This window comes from Gopherus flavomarginatus, chromosome 7 (assembly GCF_025201925.1).
Source record: "Gopherus flavomarginatus isolate rGopFla2 chromosome 7, rGopFla2.mat.asm, whole genome shotgun sequence".
NCBI lineage: Eukaryota > Metazoa > Chordata > Testudines > Testudinidae > Gopherus > Gopherus flavomarginatus.
The window spans coordinates 63,669,676-63,694,287 of record NC_066623.1 but is presented as its reverse complement, the minus strand read 5'-3'; the positions used below and the strand labels follow the sequence as shown (position 1 = coordinate 63,694,287).

Sequence of the window (24,612 nt, the reverse complement as noted above, 5' to 3'; positions counted from 1 at the left end):
TAATTTTTTGAATGAAATCTTAGATTCTGGAGCATAAACATTGCAATAATTTAACAACAATGTGCCATATGCACCAAAATAAGTGTCTGGTAATTACATTATACTCTATACTCTGTAACACATATTCTAAAATGAATCTCTGGAAGTTGAACTTTTTGAGATTCAATCAATTGCTTGTAACACACAAAATGCATCACATGGCATTTTCATTATATTTTTACATTACACTCCTGGTAGTGATTTGGACAGAGCACCACTTACAAAAGCAAATACTTTGCCATGTCCTCTGCCACAGTAATTGTGAGGCCCTGGAAGTACTATTGAGCTGTTGCCTCCTTTTGGCATCAGGAAGTGGGACTTAAATGGACAATAGCCCAAATATATATTACCTGATCATTAGGAAAGGCCAAAAAGTAAGTACTTAATTCAAACATAAGTGAAGGCATGAAAATGATAAAAATCCAGTCGACCACTCACCTCGGAATACAGCTAATGTTCCATTTGGTAAAGCAACTATTCCATCTGCTGGCTTTCCGTTACACAAATTCTTATCTTGTTCATCTGGTACAAAATAATTAGTGTATAGTTTTTTATTTAAATGAAGTTGAAGCTCAAAGAATAGCTCAAAATGCTGTAGGATTGTCAGGTAAGATAAACCTCTTGTTAATGGAATAGACTCTTAGTTTCATTATTTATCGGAGTGTACATAGGGAAATCTATACTGTGTATTCATCAAATTATTACACTATGAAAAAAGCATAAAAGTAAAACTTTGAATAAGAATGCTACAGACAAGCACCATTCCTTCCTAGTGTTTGAGACTATTCAGGAACCAGGGTTCTGATTCCTATATTTATGTTACAAATAATAGCTATTGTTCATTTGAGATGTTCTCCAAAGTTTTAACCTTGATATTTGTTACCAAAGAATATAAACTCTGATACGTTTATAGCAATCTATAGTTTTCTTTTGTTAATATTTTAAGTACCTGCATTTCAGAAAAAAAAATTGGGTAGAATTTTAAGTATACCATAATAAATAACCAAATTAATTAGCTGTCATATAAAACTCATATTTAATTTTTATCCATTTCCTGCCTATTTAGTGGATTGCTCTTCTTTGTTTTAAATACTATCTTTTAAAACAATGCTTATTTGAAAAAGTCTAAAAGGGCTGAAATATTGTGCATTGGGTAAATGGATTTAGGATAAAAACTGACTCAAATTGTTGTCCAGAAATCTCTTACAGAAATTTGAAAAAAGAATTTACCTCTTCTGTTTTGTTTTAATCAGCTTTTCACAGTTCTCTGTACTCTGGGTTTTAGCTGGGAAACAAAAAAACTGCAGGAAATTTTCAGTCCTTCATAGTATATCTGAGCTGTCTCAAACTAAGAGGTCCTGAAAATATTTTTCTTGTCTCCTCTTTCATTCACATAGATAGAGCAGATATAGATTTAGGCTCAGATCCTCGAATGTATTTAGGCATCTGACTCCCATTGATTTCAACTTTCCATTGGCTTACATCTCGTGCTTTCATTCACACCAATGAAAAGTGGATGCAAAACCAGATCAGAATTTTCCACTCACAAGTGTGAATGAAACAGACACCATGTAATGTTTCCTGTAGCTCTTTATTTCCTTAAGAATGAGTACAAGTGTAGTTTAAGTTATGTAATCATAAAGGATGAGTGAAAACTCTACTCTAGTATTTAAACAATATTAGGTCTAGTGGTGCCTACTTGTAGCAAAATATTCAGGAATATGTGAATTTGGAAAACTGTCACTGGAAAATAATGGGGCTAATATTTAATTAAAATATAATGGATAGTGAGGGCAAGAACAATATTGCAGCTGGAAGGAGGCCTGAGCGGTGGGATGTGTCTTGTTTTTTATTGTGGGTATCTGTGCAAAATGGCTGCCAAATTAGGTAACATGACTAATAGTTGAACTCTAGCCAATGACTTGCTGGAATACTTTCATGAGACTTGGAAATCTCCCTCTAGCCTTACTCCTTGACCCTGTTTTGAGTCATATGTTCCGTGGTACTTACAGTCAATGTTACTAGTTATCTCTTCAGAAACATATGGTTCCTGAAATGGAGACATGCTCTGGCTATCTGAGAAATATAGTTTGTTCATCCCTTTAAATATAAATGTTACAATTGTAAAGAAATATACCTTTGTAAGTTGTGTTGATCTTATCCTGTAGTTTGGAGTGTGTGTGTATAGCGGGTCTTCTTTCAGGAGCTTTAGTTGATGAGTATGTTTTAGTGGGGAAATGTGTGACTTCTCTTCTTTCTTCAGTCCTTGTGGTTATGAATCCGCTTGGCAAGGTGGAGGTATGATGCATATCCTTCTCAGCTGTAAAGGTTGAAGACACTATTGTATGTTTTACTGACGTATTTATGTTCATAGCTATTGGACTTTCCTCGGTAATTTCTTTATCTGAAACAAGATCAATGCTGATATTAGTTGTAATGCCATGTGACATTGTTTCTTGTTTTTGAGGGATAGCTGAATTAGATTTTGTTGTTGTCGATGTTATTTTCGTAATGGTTTCCAACCTGTTGTTCTCATCATTGCCATTAGGATTAGGTGTACCTCTTAGTGGAACAATAGAAGTTGTGAATGAGATTGCTGGGTAGTCTATAGAGTTAACTTGTTTGGAAGAGGTAGGATTTTGATTGGGTCCCTCATAAGGAACAGGAGTTTCTTTAGGGTTTTCTGTGTTTCTATGGGGGAAATTACTGTCTGGAAGAGTCATTGGATTAATTGCAGTGGAGCTTGAATTATCTATATGTTTCTCCTGCTCAGGAGTGACTGGGTGGGTAGCTAGTTTCTGAACCAAAGAAGGACTGATGATGATCTTGGAAGTCTGTAATTTTTCAGTTGGAAACTGTATTGTGTTTTTCTGGGTGGTAGTATCTGTATTTTCAGAGATGTCTTTGGTTTCAATAGCCTCCTTGGAAATGGAAGTTGCTGTAGATCTTCTAGTAACAGTAGATGTTTCTTTTGTGGTTTCAAAATGGACTTTTGTTTCAGGGAGGTCTTTAGGTTGAGAGGTAGAAAGGTTTATGGGTGGAGTAGCAGTAATTTGTATCACAGACTTAGTGTTTTTTTCAGGTTCAATGGTGGGTTTGGCAGTGGCTTTTACTGGGGGGATTTGAGTGACAGTGATACCAGGTTTATCTTCTGTTAGTGACACAGGTCTTTCCTGGGAGCCTTTAGCTGTAGTGGACACCTCTTCAGAGACAGTCAGTGTTTCTTTAGGGACAGTACTGGCAGTTGTGTCTATTTTACCTGTTGTAGTTGCCTGTTTATCATCAGAAGCTTTTTCTTCTTTATTCACTGAAGCTGTCTCTTTGGTAGCAGTTGTTGTCTCTCTTTTATTGGCAGTAGAGGTGTCTTTAGTGACAGCATCTGTTTCTTTTTTATTTGCCATAGTTGTCTCTCTGGTAACAGTGGTTCTCTCTCTTTTATCAGCTATAGTTATCTCTTCATCAGCAGCAGTTATTTCTGTTGTATCACTTGTAGTTGTCTCTTGGACAACAGTACTTATGTCTTTTTTTTCATTCATAGTTTTTTCTTTGGCTGCAGTAGTCATGCCCTTTGAGTCCTCTGTAGTTCTCTCTTTGATAACAGTGGTTAACTCTTTTTTCTCTTCAGTTGTTGTTTCTTTGGTAGTTCTGGTTTTCTGTCTGTTATCTACAGTCTTTTCTTTATCTGCACTTGTCAGTTCTATAGCCACAGTTGTTACTTCAGAAGCAGTAGGTGTCTGTTTAGTGGTAGTTTGTGTCTTTCTAGCTGCTGCTGTTGTGTCCAGTTTAGCTGTTGTCATTACAGATTTTTTAGCTGCAGTAGTTCTGGATGCAGTAGTTGTGGTTTTATCTATTGTGTCTTTTTCATCTGTTGTTATTATATTGACTGCAGCTATAGTAGTTATGTCTTTTTTATCTGCTGTTTTGTCTTTTTCATCTATTGTCATTACAGTCTCTTTATCCATGGTAGTTGTGTCTTTTTTACCTGTGGTGGCTAGAGTATCTTTAGTTTCTGTAGTTGTGTCTGTTTGGGGTGCTCTTGTTACGGTCTCCCTAGCTGCTGCAGTTGTGGCTGTTGTAGCTGATGTTACAATCTCTCTATATGCAGTAGTTGTATCTTTTTTAGTTAAGTCTTTTTCATCTGGACTCCATATCATCTCTTCACCTACTGTAGTTGTGTCTTTTTTAGCTGCTGATGTTACAGTGTCTTTAGCTGCAGCAGTTGTGGCTGTTTTAGCTGTTGTTGTTACAGTCTCTCTCTCTGCAGTAATTGTGTCTTTTTTATCTGTTGTGTCTCTTTCCGCTGTAGTCATCACAATCTCTGTGTCCGTGGTCATTGTGTCTCTTTCACCTGTGGTTGTTTTGTCTCTTTCATCTGTTAGCACGTTTTCTTTACCCACAGTAGTTGTATCTTTTTTGCCTGCTGTTGTTACAGTGTCTTGAATTTCTTCAGTTCTGTCTGTTCTAGGTGCTCTTGTTACAGTCTTCCTCACTGCAGAAGTTGTGTCTTTTTCATCTGGAGTCAATATAATCTTGTCATTTGCTGTGGTTGTGTCTTTATCTGTTGCTTTTACAGTGTCTTTAGCTACAGCTGTGACTGTTTTAGCTGTTACAGTCTCTCTCTCTGCAATAGTTGTGACTTTTCTGTCTGTTGTGGTTATTGTTTCTCTAGCTGTTGTAGTTGTTGTGTCTTTCTTTTCTGTTGTTGTTACAGTCTCTTTGCCCAGAGTAGTTAGGTCTCTTTCAACTGTTGTCATTACGGTATCTTTAGCTAGAGTAGTTGTGTCTTTTCTGTGTATTGTTTTATCTGTCATCGTGCCTTGCTTTTCTGTTGTTGTTAGAGTCTCTTTAGCTGCAGTAGTCACATCGTTTCTATCTGTTGTTGTCTTCTCTATGACTGTTGTGGGTGTGATTCTTTTACCTGTTGTCTTCTCTGTGACTGCTGTGGGTGTGACTCTTTTACTTGTTGTCATTGCCATTTTAGCAGCACTAGTTCTGTCACTTTTAGCTGTTGTTGCTTTCCTAGCTGCTGTAGTCATGTCTGGTTTAGCTGCTGTTGTTATCTTCATAGCTACAGTAGTTGTGTCACTTTTAGCTGTTGGCTCTTCAGCTGTTTTTGTAGTGTATTTCTTAGATGTTGTTGTTGTTGTCTCTGTCACTACAGTAGTTTTATCTCTCTTAGCTGTGGTCATCCCTTTAGCTGTAGTAGTTGTGGCATTTTTCATAGATGTAGTACTTGTGTCTTTAGCTTTAGTGACATGAGCTGCACTAGTTAATGCTGAGATCTTAGCCATACTTGTAACAGTAGGTTGCATGTTAGTCTTCAGACTTAATGTCTTTGTAGTATTCATTTTGAAGGGCATAGTAACTTTATCTGGCTGAGAGGCAGGGGTCTGGCTAAAACTTTCTTCTGACAATGGAGCTGCTGTTGTACCTTTATTTCCTTGTTTTGAAATTTTTCTGTCAGGGCGCTTTGCAGTAGGAGCAGGCCTGGTACCTACATTGTCCAATCCACTGCCAGTCTCCTCAGAAATCTCTCTTATTTCATCAGTTGTAGAAGTCCTGGATGAAGTTCTTCTGTTTTTGGAGTCTTGCTCTACAAGAAGTGCATATCAAGTTAAAGTACCACTTTTTATTTTCACATATTTATGCAGCATTCCAGCATTTGTTCTTTTGGATTTGACACAGTAACCACTCATGGGTTTTTTGTAAACACAGCTGGAAATAGTTGCAACTCTTGTGACTTGTACCAATACCTTTTTCATTATTTTTTTTTCTGTAAAGTTGCACTGTTTTAACTTAAATCGGTTTAGAACCCTATGTGGTTGGTACAAAACTCTGTGGACATATTAATTCAATTTAAACCTGGCTTTTATCAGTTTTTAAGAGATAAGGAATCGAGTTAAGCTAAATTGATAAAAGCGAGGTTTAAGCTGTTGTTAAGACTGTTCATGCAAGATTTTACATTGGTCTAACTTAATTGGTTTAAAATCACACCTTTAGTTAAGTAAGTGCACCTTTGAAAATAGAAAGGCCTAAGTTATTTTAATTATCACAGACTTATGCCTTCTACATTTTTATGTCCTTATGAAACTATCCTATTGCTGTGGCATGCGGTGATACACTATGTTGAGGCTCTTCCAATGTCAATAGGTTCTCTAACTGTAATAACAAACCATGTGAGGAAATGGGATGTCTCTCTAGGGTGGCCAACTTTCTAACGGCACAAAACCAAACATTCTTGTCCTGCCCCTTCTCTGAGGCCTTGCCACTCTCACTCCATACCCCCTCCCTCCATCACTGGCTTTCCCCCACCCTCACTCACTCGCTCATTTTCACTGGGCAGGGGAAGGTCCCTTTTCAACCAGGCGTTCTAGTGGAGACAGGTTAGATTTTTTTTTTTACCTTTTCTAGTTGTTAAATACACAAATGGTAAATGTACATGGTGCTGGGCTGGAAAAAGGATGTGTTCTAGAAAACCCCAGCTTCTGGCCTCACGGGGTTAATGACATATTATACCTGTAATGTTAAAAATTAATAGAGTCCAAAGGAGCCTTATGTTTTACACGGCCAACCTTAGCACTGAGCCGAATGTGCTCTCATACAGGGCTCAGCAATTTTGAGAGCAACACTGTGTTGGCAATTGTATCCTGTGTCTGCAACTCTATCCTGTGTGTATCTGCAGTCAACCCCAGCATGAGAGCCTGCTGTGGCCCTTCCAGGGGCATGACCTTCCTCAGTCAGGGTAGCAAACACTCCATACCAGGGCCGGCTCTAACTTTTTTGCCTCCCAAGCAAAAAAAAGAGCACTGCCCCACTGTAACAACCCCCCCGGGAGCTCCACACCACCCAAAGCCCCCGCTCCCCTGAGCGCCGCACATCCCGAAGCCCCGCCCCTTTAGCGCTGCGCCGTTGAACCCCCTCCAGCGCAGTGCCGCCCAAAGCCCCCGCCCCTCCGAGCGCCGCCCAGTGGAAAGAAAAAACAACAAACAAAAAAACCCCTCCAGCGCTGCCCCGCCAAACCAAAAAACAAAAACAAAAAACCCGAGCGCCGCCCCACCTCAAGGTGTCGCCCCAAGCATGTGTTTGGTTGGCTGGTGCCTGGAGCCAGTCCTGCTCCAAACGACTCCCACCTAACAAACCCACTCACATCCTTCTTCAGAAAAGAGATTTCAATGTGCCACACTGTCTAATCTCCCTCCTACCAAAGTTCAACATGGGTTACCTAAGCCTGCCTGGTGACTGACTTACTATGTAAGCTTTTTACAAAATTTTGGGTTGATTCTGGTTATATGTAGTTCTGGTGGGCTCTTTTGGCTTCAGCTACTTTATTATATATGAAGGAGATAGTTTTTCATTTTTAAAAAAGAGGATAGGGCTATTGGTTCACATTGAAGATCTGAAAAGGAAGAGAGATTACTTTAGCTAAAGGTGGACTTCTGCACGCTGCTTAGGATATTCGGATTCTTCTGTGGAAATATATTTATTTTGGTCTCTTTCTGTGAACTTTAAATGGTGACTCTGCTATGAAAAGTGACCCTGTAGAAACGGCAACATGGGGTTCTATGTTTATTGTCCCTTAATAAGTTCTGTATCAAATGTTCTCTGCTTACAAGTAAAATTAGGTATGTTGTCTGCATTCCAGACCTGAAAACTAAGCCTAGGCGCTGACATTCAAGCTAGGTACATTGCCAGTAATAAAGGTTCAAACTGAACATGCATTGTTTTGTACTGTATTGCACAGTATATAAAAGCCATTCCCATAACTGACCTGCTGTCCCTTATGCCAATAGCAAATCTGCTCAGAAGGTGCTTCACCATATGCTACTGTTCATGTGTAATGGGCCAGATTTTCAAAACTTATTCACCAAAACTGTATGTGTATCAGTTGAACCTGATGCACACACAAATATGGGACTTTACAGGTATGGTTCATTGATGCATTCATTAATGTGCTTCCAATACATTAACCTTTGAAAATCTTTGCCCCACGTGTCCTCTCTAAGGTCCTGATCTGGCAACCTGTTCCAAATACTTGTACAGAACTCCATGGACCTCAGTGGAGCTCCATGTGGGTTTAATGGTCTGCTCTTGCAGAACATCTTGGAGAATCAATACTTAAAGAATTTAATCATATGCTAAATTAAAAAAATTAGCCAAGAGAAGAGTTTGTGGTAAACCCTTAAGAATCCCTTCAACACAGAAAGACAAGCATGCACTGCTAAACAGCAGCTTCTATTATACCACTGTATATACCGTTTAAATTTCATTTCTGCATTAGGCTATTTGATCACAATCCATACCTTTCATGGTATCCTTCACTTCTCTATTGTTTTTGTTTTTAATTTTATTTGTTTGGTTTTTTTCATTGGGATTTCTTGCTGAAGCCTTTGTTTTCCGAATTGTTGTTGATGACAATGAGGAAGACGATGAGGAAGAAGATTTCTGTTTCTCAGATTCTGAATGTTCTGCAGCCAAGTAAAATAATTGGTGAAAACAGAAAGTTATGCAAAATAAGATATGTAAGAAGCTAATGCACAGTTTAAAACAAAATTGCTCTCAAAAGATAAAGATTTGGAGTAAATAAGATGAAGATATGAGGTGTAATTTGAATTTTTTTGCCTCCTTAACTAGCAGTGAATGGAAGCAACACTCAGTAGGAGGTAGCAGTGCTGCCAAATCTTGTGATCATATTGCATGAAAATATGACCCCAAGGCAGCCTCCTTTAATACTGGAAGACTGTGATTTTAGAGCAGAATGTTCTGAGGTTTATTCCCCATTTCATGTGTGTGTGGCTGAGCTGGTGGCTATTGTCTGTGTAAAGGCAGTGACAGATCAGCTGTAAAGGGTTTAAAATCAGAAAAAGCTCAGGATTTTAACAGAGTGTACAGGACATGCAGAATAGACTAAAAAGGGGAAGTCCTAAGAATTCAAATTCAGACTTTCTGCCTTTGGAGAAAAAAAAAATGGGGACATGGGAAAGATATAGGGCCTGATCCTCTTCTAATTCATGCCAGTGGAGTTACTTCAGATTTATTCTGTGAGAGGAGAATCAGACCCATAATATTTGTCAACCAATAACTTGTTATTTCAGACTATATATTAAAAGGGGGTCATTTGAAAAGCTTGACCCTTAATTTTTTAATCATATTTAAACATACATTTATCCCTATCCTCTGATTTTATCCTCTGTTTGTAATATACACCTCTGAGATATAAGTGGTACATAACCAGAAACCCTGTGGGGCTAAAGGCATTTCAAAGGAGTCTCCTGTACTTGAGAAAAATTTGGCTTAGAAGTTTTTTTTGTAAGCTTTACTGGAGATATTTAAAACTAATAAACAGGAAAACACTCTAGTACAGGGTTTTTCAATCTTTCTCATATAATGGACCACTTTATAAAATTTATGATCCCTGGGAGGATCTACTTCCCTCTAAATCTCCTAATCCCGACTGCACACCTTCCCTGTCGCTATGATACTGCTTGGTTACCTGACAAGTATTAATAGGAGAATAGTAAAGAGACAAAAGGAAAATTAGCTCACTTTACTGCAACTGCATGGTAACATGTTGGTTACGAGTCCTTCCGTTTTGTATCCTGTGCTTTATTTTCTCTCCATGAACTTAGATCAAAACCTGCTCACCTTACTCTTTGTTAGTAGTCAGATTATACTTGCATATCTAAATTGATCAGGAATTGGCCTTGAGTGTATAAATGCCTAATATTTCATGGTATCGTATCTCCAAAATATTTTACAGTTTGGTTCTGTCCTATGTTTTGCTTCAATTTTGGTGTTATCCACTATCCGACCTAAGTTTACACACCTATTTTCCCCAAAACAGGACAGACATGCAACGTCTGCGTGTGGTTCAGAGCAATGCTCATTTAGCTTCTCAAAAAGGCCTCTGGAAATCTTTAGTTCTGGGCTATTGCTAACAGCAAACATTGCCGCTTAACAAGTGTTAGACAACACTGTGACAGATCTGTCCCTCTTTAGACTACCTGGAAGTGCTCTACAGACCACTGTCTGAGAAATGCTGCATTTGTAAGTGTACTGTAGGAACAATACTATACTGATAAAGCATTATAGACTAGGTCTTTCTCCCACACTTCTCTAACATTTGTATTAGCAAGCCTAGATCTTAAAAGCCAATAAGCTCTTCTCTGAGAAGTAGATGATGTAATAAGCTTTATAAATAAGTCTGGTAGCTGTCTGGTAATGTCTCATATTAGCATTCTACATCCAGAACAGTGGGATGACCTTTAATATTCATTCAGGTAATGCCCAGTTCCATTGCATTTGTATTCTTTCCTACCTTCCATAACTTCATGGGATTGTACTACTTTCTTTGGCTTCCTCTTCTTTGAATTTTTAGATGACCGTTTGGCTGTTGTTTTGGTGACCAAAGGAGCTGTTTTGGATGATGATGATGATGATGATTTTGTAGTAAGTGCTGAAGCCAAGAAAAATGCTGTGTGTTAATGGGAGTTCCATTCTCATTCAGCATAAAACATATAATCATTAGCAAATGATATGGAACAGTTGCGATACATTTGCATTATCAGCCTTATTTTGCTCCACTCTCTTTATTCCCCCAAACTTTTGCAAAAAAACCACACACACACACACACACACACACACACACACACACACACACACACACTCATTTTCAGCCTGAAGCGTCTCATGCTTAATCTAAGGCCAGGGAAGGCCTTTCCTTCTGAAAGACTGAGATCAGTTGAACACTTTTTCACTAATGGGATTTTGGGGTGAGGAGGGTGTTCGCTTTTTTTTAAATTTTGTTTAACTTTTATATCCACTTACTCTAGCTAAAAATGTCTTGGGCTACAAACTTTGAACATGTTTTTGATATCGGTGCTCCATTAGAACTAACTCATAGTCAGAGTGTTATCTTTTGAGAGGCCCTAAACATGTTTTAGTTATTTAGTTCATTCTCCATACATATGACAATTTCCAGGAGAGAGAGAGTAGACATGAAGCAAGGGGGCAAAGTCAGATCCAGATATTAGATTAGTCCCCTAAGGTTCAATTTTGAGACTAAATCAGGGTTTGGGTTCAGATATATTGTCACTGAAATCTCATGAGATTTCAGCTGTGTTCAAACCAGAAAATAATTTGAGATCCAGCAGTGAATCTAAACTGCAGGTGTGAGTTTGGATCAGGTAGTCAGACAAATAGCAAAGGTTCAGGTAGCAGCCAATTGTCCAGCCATGCCAGAAGAAAAACAGGAAGCAATGGAGGTAGTTTCACTAGGCTGCAACTTTATTCACTTAAAGTATTGGGCAACAAATTGTACAGTGCAGGTCATTATCCTTTTCTTAATAATTTCCACATAATCCCCAACCATGTCCTAGCTATCCTGCTGCTAGGATTCTACCATCTTCTCTTCATATGAGGTGAGAAGGGATTATAAAAGCAGAGGAGTTGGCTCCCCATTGCTCCAGATGTAGGAGCATCAAATCTCCCTTACTGGACTCTCTTAAGGGTTGCTTTCCTTCAAATCCTTTCCCAATCCACTTTATTCAATAACCATATCCCTTTCATACCAAGTACCTGCACGGGATGTCTACCACAAGTTTTACATACTAAGTTGCAACATTATAATTAGGGCTTTGTGTTTGTCATGGAAGTCACGGAAGTCATGGATTCGATGACTGTCTCTGACCTCTTTGACTTCTGCAGTGTCCAGTACGGATGGCCCAGGAGCCTCCTGAGCAGCTCGGGCAGTCCTGGGCTAGTCACACCAGCTGCTGCTGGGGCACTCTCGCCCTCCTCCTCCCCTTCCCCCTGCCCACCAGCAGCAGTAGTTTGGCTGTGGGTTGTGGTGCAGGGCAGTGCTTACCTGGGGGGAAAGGCAACAGGAACTCCCCTCCCTCAGCTTCTAGATCCACATGCTTCCTCTGCCTGCAGGCACTCCCCCCGTAGCTCCCATTGGCCTTGGTTCCCAGCCAATGGGAGCTGCAGAACTGGAGCTTGGGGCAGAGTGGAGGCAGCACATGGAGCTAGGAGCTGGAGGTTGCCACTTCCCAGGAGCCAGGTAGGGAGCCTGCTCCAGCCCCACCAACCACTTCTCCCCAGCACCCGCAGTGCTCTCCCGGGCCACACTCTCCCAAGCATCCGCGATACCCCCAAGCACCCATAGTATCCCCTGGGCCACGACCCCCTCAGCAGCCATGTCTCCTCCCCAAGTTTTAAACGGGTATATAGTAAAAGTCATGGACAGGTCACAGGCCATGAACTTTTGTTTACTGCCCATGACCTGTCCTTGACTTTTACAAAAAATCCCCGTGGCTAAAACATAGCCTTTATTATAACCTACTCCACCCCCCATGGGCCCCAGACCTCCTGTGGGGAAGGTGGAAAAAACCACCCTGCTTTGGTCAATCTGGCAAAGAGAGAAAAATTCCTTCCCAGTTCCCCAAGGAAATGGTCAACTAGTGTAATTCCCACAGTCTGTCAAGAAGGAGTCTGGTCCTTTTGCCAGGTTCATAGGTGGGAGGGTGGGTAAAAGATGGCTTCACTGGGTCTGCATAGGATATAAATGTGAGCACTTGTGCACCACTCTTCTGATCAGCAGGAAGGACAGTGCAGTGACCTTATCTTGACATCAACCCAAATGCCTCATGTCCATCCCTGTAACCTTTTCCCCACCTCTACCTACCCATTGAAGGGGAGCCCTTATAAAAGCGCATTGCATGAAAGAAATAGCTAGAGCTCAGATGATTTACAAGCTTTTTTTTGTTGCAATCAAAGATGCTTATAAATATCATAAGAGAAATAAATGTGGTTTATGCCTTTTTAACTATTAGAACTTTCATGTGATCATCTCTACACTCCTTGAGTAGTCCCGTTCTTCCGAAGGACTCCTATGGAAACCAACGGGGCTGGTGACACATTAAGCTAGTATTCAAGGTGAGTAAGAGTGGCAGAATAAAGCCCATAATTTATAATGAGGAATGTATGCAATTATTGAATGAAAATGCTTTAGAGCCCGGGTCAACTCCTAGTGAAATCAGCAAGAGTTGGATCAGGTCCAGGAGGGTGACTTTTCATGAAAACAAAGAGGAGGATGTAGGACAAAAAATTACCTTAAGAAGTTGTACATTTTTTTAAAATCTTTTTTGACATGGAAGTACTCTATTACCAATGATTTGTGTGAAGTGTGAACAGTATAAGGGTACATCTTCACTACCTGCCGTATCGGCGGGTAGCAATCGATTTCTCGGGTATCAATACATCGCGTCTCATCTAGACGTGATATATCGATCCCTGAACGCGCTTCTGTCAACTCCGGAACTCCACCAATGTGAACGGCGGTAGCGGAGTCGACAGGGGGAGCCACGGACATCAATCCCGCGCCGTGAGGACGGTAGGTAACTCGATCTAAGAGACTTCGACTTCAGCTACGCTATTCACGTAGCTGAAGTTGTGTATCTTAGATTGATACCACCCCCAGTGTAGACTAGCCCTAAGACTGTTTATGAGCTCGACCCCAGCAATGCATAAGAGCCTAGTAGCAATTGAAGCGATTGGAATCAATATTGCAGAGAGGAGACAGGATCAACATACATGGCAGCTTGAATTTCAGCAGCCATGACAAGGCCAGGATAGGCCAACTCTGCAAGGTGTGCCCTAAAATCTTTTTTAAAAGTAACAAATAAATGTTAACTGGTCTAATTGGCAGTTATCTCCAGTCATTCAAAATGGTTTATTGCTACAGCTTTAGGGAATGTAATGAAATCCAATAAAATAAAACTGTGAATTTCATTTTTCTTCCTATAGATGAAGATGATTGTGCTCTTAAAAAAAAAAAAAAAGTCAGGTCTGATTTTTATTAACACTAAGACCTTTTTCCCCACCATGCTGGAAGCATACAGTACAGGGGCTTTAAAATGGCTCTAAATTGGTCATTGATTTTGGTCTTTTGCAAATAACCCTGACCACTAGTCAAACTCTTATGGGACTTGCAGCCCAAGATAACAATTTGGCTGAATTTCATTTTAGACAATTCTGTACATTTTCTGTCATTTTCTCCATTTCCACTACAAAATGAGACTTGGCAATATGTGTTATGACATTTTTAACATGGTACAATATGATATTAATTAGAAACTTTTGTAAGACATTAAAAAAATCCCCCTTTGTTAGATCAACTATTTTTAAGTAACCTTGCTTGCTTGCTATTTAGAGAGTGTCCACAGACTGAGCAATGAGAGCAAAAGAGGTGTCTACCATTCATATGGATTTCCTCCAATTTAAACATTGAATAGCAGATACACACCTATGCTTTGTAGCAGAATGTGTTCGCCTCCCTATTTTTCTCCTTTGCTATGCAATGCTAATGTTACTTGCAGATGATCCAATTGCTTTCTCTAGGAAATTAGGGGAGGTGGAGTGAAAGTATTCACTATAAACGAAACTTTGCTTAGATAGTTTAGAAATGAGCAAATAATTTAAATATTTTGTAGGCAATAATTCTGCAAAAGAGCATAGTATTTTTAATCTAGTTCTTTCTGCGCTTGCATTAGTAAGAGAAGGTCTTATTTTAAGCACTAGCTGAAAAGAGCCAGTGTTGAAGCAGAGGTCTGAGAAAGCAGGATGCAAAAAGGGTAGGGAATCCAAATCAGTGATGAAAATCAGACAGTGTCACCTGGTGCACAGAATCTTCCTAGCAGTTCAAATGGACAGAGGGAAACGTTCAAAGGCAGCAGCCTGGTAGTTTAGACCTTAAATTCACGTGATATTCATGAGTTAGTACCATATTCCCAAGACTTTAATTAGATGTTTTCACTTTTTCACACAAAGTAAAACAAAAAATCTGGTAGTGGTTGGTTATAAATGTTCTGTGAACAGAATAACATTTGGAATGATAATTAAATTTGTTTTCACAACGTTCATGTTGGTTGTTGAACTGCTGACTTTAAAATTGGCTACAATAATGCCCTGGAGATCCTGTGATCTCAGAAGGCAGTATCCCAGTGCCAGCTGAATATATCAGTTTCATGCAGATAAGGGTATTAAGGCACAGATTCAGCTAAGCACTTAAGCAGATGCTTAAAGTATATGCTTAAGTGCTTTACAGAATAGAATGGGATTGCTTACATGATTAAAGTTAAGAATGTGCTTCCATGCTTTGAATCCATGTCTCAGTGCTACTGAAAGCTTTAGAATAGAGCTCCATGGAGAATGAAGTTCTGCCTTCATCCATAATACAAGTGCAGCTTGGAAAGCAGCAAGATATAGTTTCTCACACTACCCTGCTATATACATATACATATCAACCCTAACCCACAGGGAACACCTGCCTGGGGAGTAGCACTGTGAATTTTCCTTGTCTAACCTCTCTGTACCCTACATGCATAGAGTCAGATTCTCTGCAGTTAGAGTAAATTTCAGACTATATCCCATTACCAGTACTCTGAGCCATCCACTTCCCCACACTTAAACCTTCAAATTCTACGTTGGCATGTAATGACATTGAAGTCAGTGGAGTTATACCTGCAAAGAATCTAGGCTTGAAAGTACTATTGTAAATCATCAGCCTAGAATTGTAGGGGTGTGGATGTTCCATATAAAGACTAACAAAAAAACAAAAAAACAAAAAACAAAAAACAAATTTAAAAAATCATTCCCTACAAATTCTTTTCTTTCTGGTGATTTCAGCAATTCCCATTTATAATAAAGCTCTTACACCTGAGAAAATCCAGAAAGTCTGTTTTGTTAAAGAATTTTTATCACTAGTTAAGGGCTGTATGAAAGCACTAGCAGTTAGAAGACTCAGAAGGTAGCTCAGAGCAGTTAATTCAGAGAAGAATGCCAGTAAGTACTTCAGAGCATCTATGTTCAAATAAAGGAATGTAACCAGACCATTCATTTAATCACCTCCTCATAGTTCCTGTTTTCCATATGCGAGGGTTCTATTAATGAAAAGGGAATGATCGAGCCTATTTCCATTGAAGTTAATGGTAAAATTCCTTCAATGTGAGCAATATTAAGTACAAAATATGTGGGGCTGTTAATCTGCTACAACACTTAGGCAGCAATATTAAATACAGAAAGCCATTTATAAGGAACATACGCTCACCTTCTTCACAATGTTTCTGATAGTCTGGACAGCATTTCCCATATTTTTCGCAGTCTGCATCACAGTCACATTCTTTCCCTCTTACAAAAGTTTCAAAGCAGCGTCCTTTACAAGAGATTTCTACACAAGTCAAAGCAAGAGGTTCCGCATTATTGCCTGCTTTTGTTGTTGTACAGAGGAACCCTTTTATAGTGAAGTCATTCATTTTTGTTGATATAAAGAACAACTTCATATAAGCACGTAGTCACTCTGAGTTTGATCTAAAGTCCATTTAAATCAATGTAAAGATTCAATTGCTTTCAGTGGGTTGGGAATCATGCTCTGTAACTGGAACTGCACTCTGCACATTGTGGTGTACTGAAACAATTTAAAATTTACATTCTGCTTCACTAGAAGCTGTTTCATTATCTCAGAGTTCACTATAAGAAGGTTCCTTTGAACAGGATTTCCTTCCCCCTAGTCATATGTGAGGTTGGTGAAATATTGGGTCAGATGTAAACCATCTCAAATAGGGACTGAATTTAGATTTAACAAAAAAAATTATACTGGGCCAGATTTTTAAATGGGCCCCTCAATCTGTACACCATCTTGCATGAGCAATTATTTGTGTCGCCAACATTAAAAATAGTGCACGTGAAAAAAAGGACTTGCTTGAACATGTCATAGGCTAGACTATCTGATATACACATGCTATTTTTGGAACATGCAAATAGCTATGCATAGAAAATTACACAGTCCTTTTCTGCAAATTTGTCCCCAGCGTTAATTAAGTACAAAATTATTTTTGTACCTTTTCATAACATATCAGTACTAATATTTAGATGTATAATTATATAGTATTAATTCATTTTGAATTGTTATCTATTCTTAATAATCCACTGGGACTTAACTTTTAATAACCATTAGGTTTCTTGCACTGCATAATAAATAGTAATGGTCAATTTATCTGCTTGCAAGAGTGTGTGCAGCTCCCATTGACATCAGAATTTTATATAAATTACACATTTAAGGACAACATTTGGCCTTAAATGTTTACAATATTGTAACATATTTGTTGACGTTGTATAGGATGTGTAACAGATATAAACTTTACTATTTCAATGGTCATATTGGACCTGAAGTCACTGGGAGTTGAGGATACTCAGTACCTCCCAGAACTGGGATCAAAATAAGCAATCAGCTGGTAGTTACGCTGTTGAGCATACAGGCAATGAACCCAATCCTGTAGCCTCTCTGTGCCTGAACTTCCTATTGAAGTTCAGCTCTGATTATGTGCAGGGCTCAAAATCCTATTTTAGGTTAAATATTAATTAAGTGCTGGGAGGATAACTTACAGCCAGATTCTGACCTCACTTACACCAATAGAAATCCAGAGTAGTTCCACTGATGTCAGTGGTTTATCTCCCGATATGTACCACTGTAAATGAGATCAGAAGTTGACCCTTAAATTACAGTGATAAGAAAAGTTGAATTCATAAACATCTGACATCCTGCTAATGCCAAAATCAATTAGTCAGTCATTATGCTTCATGCGATTACTCACAATTTTTTAAGTTAAGCACATGTTTAAATGCTTTGCTTGATCAGGGCCAGTGTGCTCAGCAAACAGAACATATAGCAACATTTTTTAAATCACGGAGAGCATGATTTTTAAACGGGTTTAGGTACACTGCCTGTCTACCTGCGGACCTTTAAAAATCTGGCTTGTAGTAACTAAACAGGCTATTGTATAATAAAGAAAATCTGCAACATTTAATTTCAGACCAACATATCATTCAAGAGAATCGAAGGAATATTGAAATTGCTGAGCAGGTTAACGTTTTGTCTTATTCAAATCAGATTTATGTGAGCCATCAATACACTCAGTTTAATATTTATGACTGGGTTAACCACAATGCAGGTCCCTTCCATAGGGCTATTTGTGCAGTAATGTACCACTTAGAATGAGTAAGAGTAACAGAGTTGCGGCTTATGATTCTGTAATGATAGAACTAAAAAATCCTACCCTAGAATGTTTCAGTGCACGCTAGCGTGTTGCATACTAACTGGCCCATGTGGACCCTGCTGGTACACACACACACAGTTCCCCAGTGCACGATAACATAGTATTGTTTTAAACAGGACTATATTAACTTACACTATATTAACGTAACAAACTTTTAATGCACACCAGCAGAGTCCACACAGGCTAGTTAGTGTGTGAAACACTTGTGCACCCTAGAATTCACATCCCTTTGGTGCAGATTAATGCACTCTGTAAACAAACGCTTAGTCATAAACATGAATTTAATGCATTGCTGCCTCATAATTAACCTAATTTGCCAAAATCCTTGTAAAAATAGATTGAAACACGCATATTTGCACTGTTCAGTGGCATGTTGATTATAGGAGAAATATATCTATGTCCAGTATTTATTCTATCTTCTTCCCCATCAGTCTCCCACATAACATTTTCAACTACATGGACTCAGCAAATGGAAACAGAAGTGAGTTTTTAAGGTGGCAAATTTCAACTACCATATATACTTGTTTATAAACCAAATATTTTTAGTAAAAAAGGGAAGCACTGGAGAAGGGGGTCGGCTTATGAACGGGTATAGAGAGGGAGAGGTGGCACGCAGCCCCTCCCCACAACAGAGGGAGCAAGGAGAGGCAGCACAGCCAGCAGAGCCAGAAGGGAAGAAGCATGGATGGAGTCCCTCCACTTCTGACCATGCTGCTCTCCCCCCCAGCCACCGAAGCAGCTGCAGCTCCGGGGCTGGCAGGCTGCAGCCGTGCTGCTTGGCCCTGCCCCTCAGAGCAGGCTGTGGCCGTGCCGCCCAGTCTGACCCACTGGAGCAGGCTGCAGAAGCAGCTTCAGTTAGGTCAGAGGCATCCTCCCAGGCCCTCCCCAGATAAGGTGGGAAGGGATGGGATGGGAAGAGTGTGGGGGTCCCGGGCTAGGGGTGGGGTCATGTGAGGGGTGGTCACAGGCGTTACTCCCCTGACTCTCAGCTTCTCCCCCACCAAATTTTCCCCACCAGTTGCTGGCCCAGCCCATCAGGGTAAGCAGCTGGCGCGCTGGGACACTTTGTTTACCTAGGTTTACCTCCGTGCCTGCAGACACTCGAGGTAAACAAACCATCTCATCCCACCAATGGCTTGTCCTGATGGCCCAGGAGCCAAAATTTGCTGACCCCTGAATTATTGGGTCGGCTTATGAACGAGTTATAAACATTTACTTATCCATCTTGTGGGGGTCGGTTCATAAACGAACCGGCTTATGATCAAGTATATAAGGTACTTTTTCTTTAGACTGTATAGGTTCATATTGAGCCATCAATTTTTTAAACAGGAATACCTTGTTCAGTAGTGATTTTTGGCTTAAAAATTGATAGCACAATCGGATGCAAAGTCCATTGAAAGACTCCTGTTGACTTCACTAGGCTTTGAATCATGGCCTTTGGCCCTCATGGTTTTTAAAATATTGCTTTAAAAAGTTTTTTTAAAAAGCACTGAACAGGACTGGACCAAAATTGCAGGTAAAATATTAACCCCTTCTGTGCTGCTCTGCCAGTCTTAAAAGCAGGGCACTTTTCTTAGTGACGGCCTAATGATTGTAAATGTGAATGCTGGACTTTTTGAAGTGATTATCTGTGAAAACCTTTTATTCAGACATGATACAACATTTATGAGAAGGAAATGAGAGACACAATAAAGCAAAGGAGACGTATAAACACTGAGAAGAGAGCAAGGTACAGGTGCAAAAGGAAATAGGAGCTCATCATCGTAGAAACTGACTGGGTTTAACCACTTACCCTCTGTGCAGACTTTCTTGTAATCATGGCAGCACTCCATGTAGTGTAGACAGTTATAATCACAATTGCAGGGAGCGTCTCTAGAATACCCTTCCCCACATCTCCCTGCACAGCTTGATAAATCTAAAATCATACAATACTAGTTTTAAACATTGCCAGACTAGAATGGTTTGTAAGGAAACAGCGAATGGCAAAGTAGTAAAATGGTTTTGCTTATAATGAGTAAGCAAATGAAATCCTTAAGGGAAAAAAAAACCAATGGGTTCAATCCATCTCCCACTGAAATTTATAGGAGTCTTTCCATTGTCTACAGTGGGCCTAGGATCGGGCCCTATTTTATAGGGTAATAGTTGCATTATCCAGAGTTCAAAAGAAAAGGTTTCTGCTATGGGATATTTTCAAAGTTTGGATGCACAAATTTAAGTCTGATGTGGCTTCTAGGAGGCAGGTTTCTTCTTTCCAGTTAAACCAAAATCTATCGCCTGCATATGAAAAAAATGTAGAGTTGTTTAGCTCCCACTGAAATCAGTGGCAAAACTCTCATTAACTGGGAGTTGGAGTGGGCCCAAAACATGTTAATTTGTGTGTATTCTTTGAACTATATTGAATACTAAGATCTAGAATGCTGAGCTATGGTTAGGGTGACCAGATAGCAGCTATGAAAAAATGGGATGGGAGTGGGGAATAATAGGCTCCTATATAAGACAAAGTCCCCCAAAATGAGACTGTCCCTTTAAAAACGGGACATCTGGTCACCCTAGCTATGGTCATACTATCCCAATGCATAAATTCATACTCTAGTTTAAAATTAGAAATGAGCCTGAGCTTACAGATGCAAAGACAGATTTCAAACATACTAAAGTTCAGGGGTTTTGAGGTTTGAAGTTTTGGTTTGGTGTATTATGGAAATATATAGGGAATAACTGTAGGGTAACCAGATGTCTCAATTTTATAGGGACAGTCCCGATTTGTGGGTCTTTTTTTATATAGGCTCCTATTACCCATCACCCCCTGTACAGATTTTTCACACTTGCTGGTCACCCTAGACAACTGTGTGGTTCAGGTCTGCATCTAGTACTGTGTTTGCCGACTTCAATTGTCCTAGTTTTGAGAGTATGTTGAATTGGGAATTGGTGCGTGGCCGTCTGTCATGCTGAATGAGTCAGTTGAATTGTGAGCTATCAGCATTTGTATTTTACTGGTCATAGCTTAGAAGAAGCAAGATTTTTTTTATGTTGGTGAGCTGACTGGTAAAATCACACGTTTTCCATCTCACCTTTAATTTTGCATCCCACTGATGATGACAATGTTTAACATGAATAAGAAGTTTTACTTCTTCAAAACATTTTGCAAAAAATTAAGTAATGCATTCCAGATGAAACAGTAAGACGGTGCAGTTCTGTTCTGAAAATAACTGTAAAAATTGCTCGATGTGGATTTCAATGTTTATTTTGTTTGGTGACTTCCAGAACAAATTTGCTCCAATTACAAATAAAAGATTATTTTTTCTAACTGCCAGCACTGCAAGCTCAACCTGGGATCTGAAAGACAAGCTAAATTCTTGCATGCTTATCATCAGTGAACAGAAATTCTGAAGGCCATACTCTGCTTTCAGTGACACTTGTGCTATCTCAGTGAAGGCTCTGTATGGTTACGGAGATATAACTAAGAGTCTGTTTACACAGAAAAAGCTATCAAGCTAGCACAAGCAGCAACAGTGAAGATAGCTCAGCATGGGCTTCAGATCAGGCTAGGGACCCGTGTATGTTGGACTCCTACTACCTATGCTGCACTGTCTTCACTGCTTTTGTTCCAGTAGTCCAGAAGACATACCTTAAATGCAGAATCAGAAGGCACTGGAGATGCACAGGTGCCACTGACAGCATAATTAGGGTTGTATAATCTTTACTACTGGTGATGATGTGTAGGAGTAGGAGACAACCCTGGTTGACTTTCAGATCTCAGGTTGAGTTTGCAAGGCTGCTCATTTAAAAAAGTTGTTTTGCTTGTACACTGGTGAATAAGATCACAATACAAAGGAATCCCTTGATGTTGTTCTTACAGTCACTTTTCAGAACAAGACTGCACTTTAAGGGACTGCCTGATGTCAGAAAGGGAGTCAGTTTCAGAACTAGGATTAGAATTTAGGAATCATTGGGTCCCTTCCCAGCACAACAGGATAAAATATATTATTTCTTTTTGTTCATGTGGATTCTTTATTTTCAGCGGAGTAACATTTATCTTACAGAGTGGTTTCAATGCTGGGAGATCACGGATAATCAAAGATAGTGGGGGAACTCCCTAGCTGTGCATTTAGAGATGAAACCCTAAGTGACAGATACGACTGTTTTCACAATGAAACCAACACAACTTCTAATTGCAGTCCATTATCTTGTTCTTCTAGATCATACAATCATCTTGGAACAATACCCCCAGTAAATGAAAACACACTAGCTTACTAACAGCCTCCCTTTCTGGAACTGAAATATGTAAGTGAAGCATCCTTAAATCTGAACCAGGAGACTGTACATTTAGTAAACAAGCTGAAAAAAAGACTCAAGACAGTGAATTGAAATGTTGAGAAGCGACAAGAAATAACACATAACACAGCACTGGAGACAAGAAAAATTTTCAACAACAAACACTGTACATATGTGTGTGTATCAAGAGGAGGGGAGGAGTTGGGATAAAAATAATAATTAAACTCTGCATTTACATAGCACTTTTTATTACAAAGGCAAGTAACTATGTTCACTTCCAGTATTCCAAAGAGTAGCTGCGGTTCTAAGGTGAAGTAATTTGTCAAAGGGAACACTATGAGTAGGTGAAAGAGTGAGAACCCGTGTTTCATCACTACCAGCCTTATGCATAGCTTGTTACACCACAGTTACCTCTCCATGTAAGAGAGATGGGTGAGGAGATAACATAGGTGAAATCTGGATTCAAGATTAAAAGACAATTTTATGAACTGTAGGATGAGAAGTTATTTCTTAAAAAAAAAAACAACAACAACAACAAAACCACAATTGGTTTTAGTGCATTCTTTCCTGGCAGTGAGTGTCTGATCCCTGTTGAAGTCAATGCAAAAATTCCCACTCATTTGAAAGGGAGTTCCATCAGGCCCTGAGTCCCCTGCAGATAAAATTTGTAAAGAGTGAGAGCTGTTGAGAACTTTTTTGTGTTACTGCTATACAATTATGTAATATCGGCTACTGTAGAAACAAGTATTTAAATTGCTTGAGAATTATAGCAGCAAGCTTAATATTTGTTATGCTGTAGTTCCTTCCATTTTTCGAAAAAGACGCTATCTTGGTTAGTAGATGCCGAGTTTTAAGAGAGAAATTAAAAGAATCTGTAATATTAGGTTTCAGAGTAGCAGCCATGTTAGTCTGTATCCCCAAAAAGTACAGGAGTACTTGTGGTACCTTGGAGACTAACAAATGTATTTGAGCATAAGGTTTCGTGGGCTACAGCCCACTTCATCGGTGTTGCGTCCGATGAAGTGGGCTGTAGCCCACAAAAGCTTATGCTCAAATACATTTGTTAGTCTCTAAGGTGCAACAAGTACTCCTGTTCTTTTTATAGAGAAATTAGAGAAATTAATGCCACAAGAAGATTGCATGGTAGCATCAAAAGTGTGTTGAGATAATATGTTACTGACAAGGAAAATATTTAGTTAGCATGTTATGTAAATGCCTTGTTATGATTCTGATCAGTATCTAACCGCTCCTGGCCAAATGAATCAGTGGTATAATTGCAAGTATTTCACTGGATTATATCAGTAATGGATTTGACTAACTATATCATTTAGAGGGCAATAGGATATGCAGCCTATATCTACAGAAAGAGAGTTATAGATACACACACACAGCATGTACATATACATTTTATGACATTGAGATTTACAAATTATTCCACTTAAAAGATCAATTTATATTACATATGTTTTAAAAGATTCTCAGATTTTGGCAAACTGAATCATGATATCCATGTTGGTAAATGAGTTGTAAAATGCAGTAGTTTCTTCAGACATGTTTGCAATGAAGGAATTGTTTATCTTTATTAATTTATTTTTCCAAATATTCCAAACAGCCTTGCTTCGGCTTTGTATTTTACAATACCTTGAGAAGAAGCTTGCTGAATCAAGGATGCTGAAAATAACACCAGGGATATGTAATACATATTCCACACCATGGTTAATTTAGGTACTGAATCCTCCCTGAAAAGAAACACTATATTTAAAATACTCTCAGACTACTATATGAAACATTATTTAGTTTATACTAAAAAATAAAATGCAAATGAATGCTTTAGTACCTAATAAAAGTCACATAACAACTTGCACATCAGTTTGAAAATATAGAGAACTTGATAACACAGAATTACACCATGGAACTCCTAATAATAAGTTGATTATACATTAAACTTTGTAGAAAAAATAAATGTAAATAATATCATTACTTAAAGTCTGTTTCTGTGAATCATAGCAATTAATGGAGTTAATAGTTTTCTAGGAGTCCCTAAATGTGAGGATCATAGTAAATCAGATACATTTATTAAAGCTGCATTTCTTTACAATGATTTCAAGATAACAATTGCTCATGATATATTACTGGTAAAAAAAATTATATTTTTAAAAATTGCTGTCAAAACAGAGGTTGTCAGACAAAT

The 24,612-nt window shown here is 39.0% G+C and overlaps 1 protein-coding gene across 1 annotated transcript in view; it reads right to left on the bottom strand.

Annotated features, from left to right (window-relative positions):
• Positions 1-20,946, bottom strand: part of PRG4 (proteoglycan 4) — a 33,533-nt gene extending 12,587 nt beyond the window's left edge. Inside the window, exons 1-7 of the mRNA XM_050962288.1 lie at positions 20,943-20,946; positions 19,942-20,064; positions 16,145-16,264; positions 10,355-10,492; positions 8,340-8,504; positions 2,177-5,632; positions 478-561 (exon numbers count right to left, since the gene is read on the bottom strand). Of these exons, the coding sequence (XP_050818245.1) occupies positions 478-561; positions 2,177-5,632; positions 8,340-8,504; positions 10,355-10,492; positions 16,145-16,264; positions 19,942-20,064; positions 20,943-20,946 (4,090 nt within the window). The remainder of the gene's footprint in view (positions 1-477; positions 562-2,176; positions 5,633-8,339; positions 8,505-10,354; positions 10,493-16,144; positions 16,265-19,941; positions 20,065-20,942) is intronic.
• Between the last annotated feature and the right edge of the window lie 3,666 nt (positions 20,947-24,612).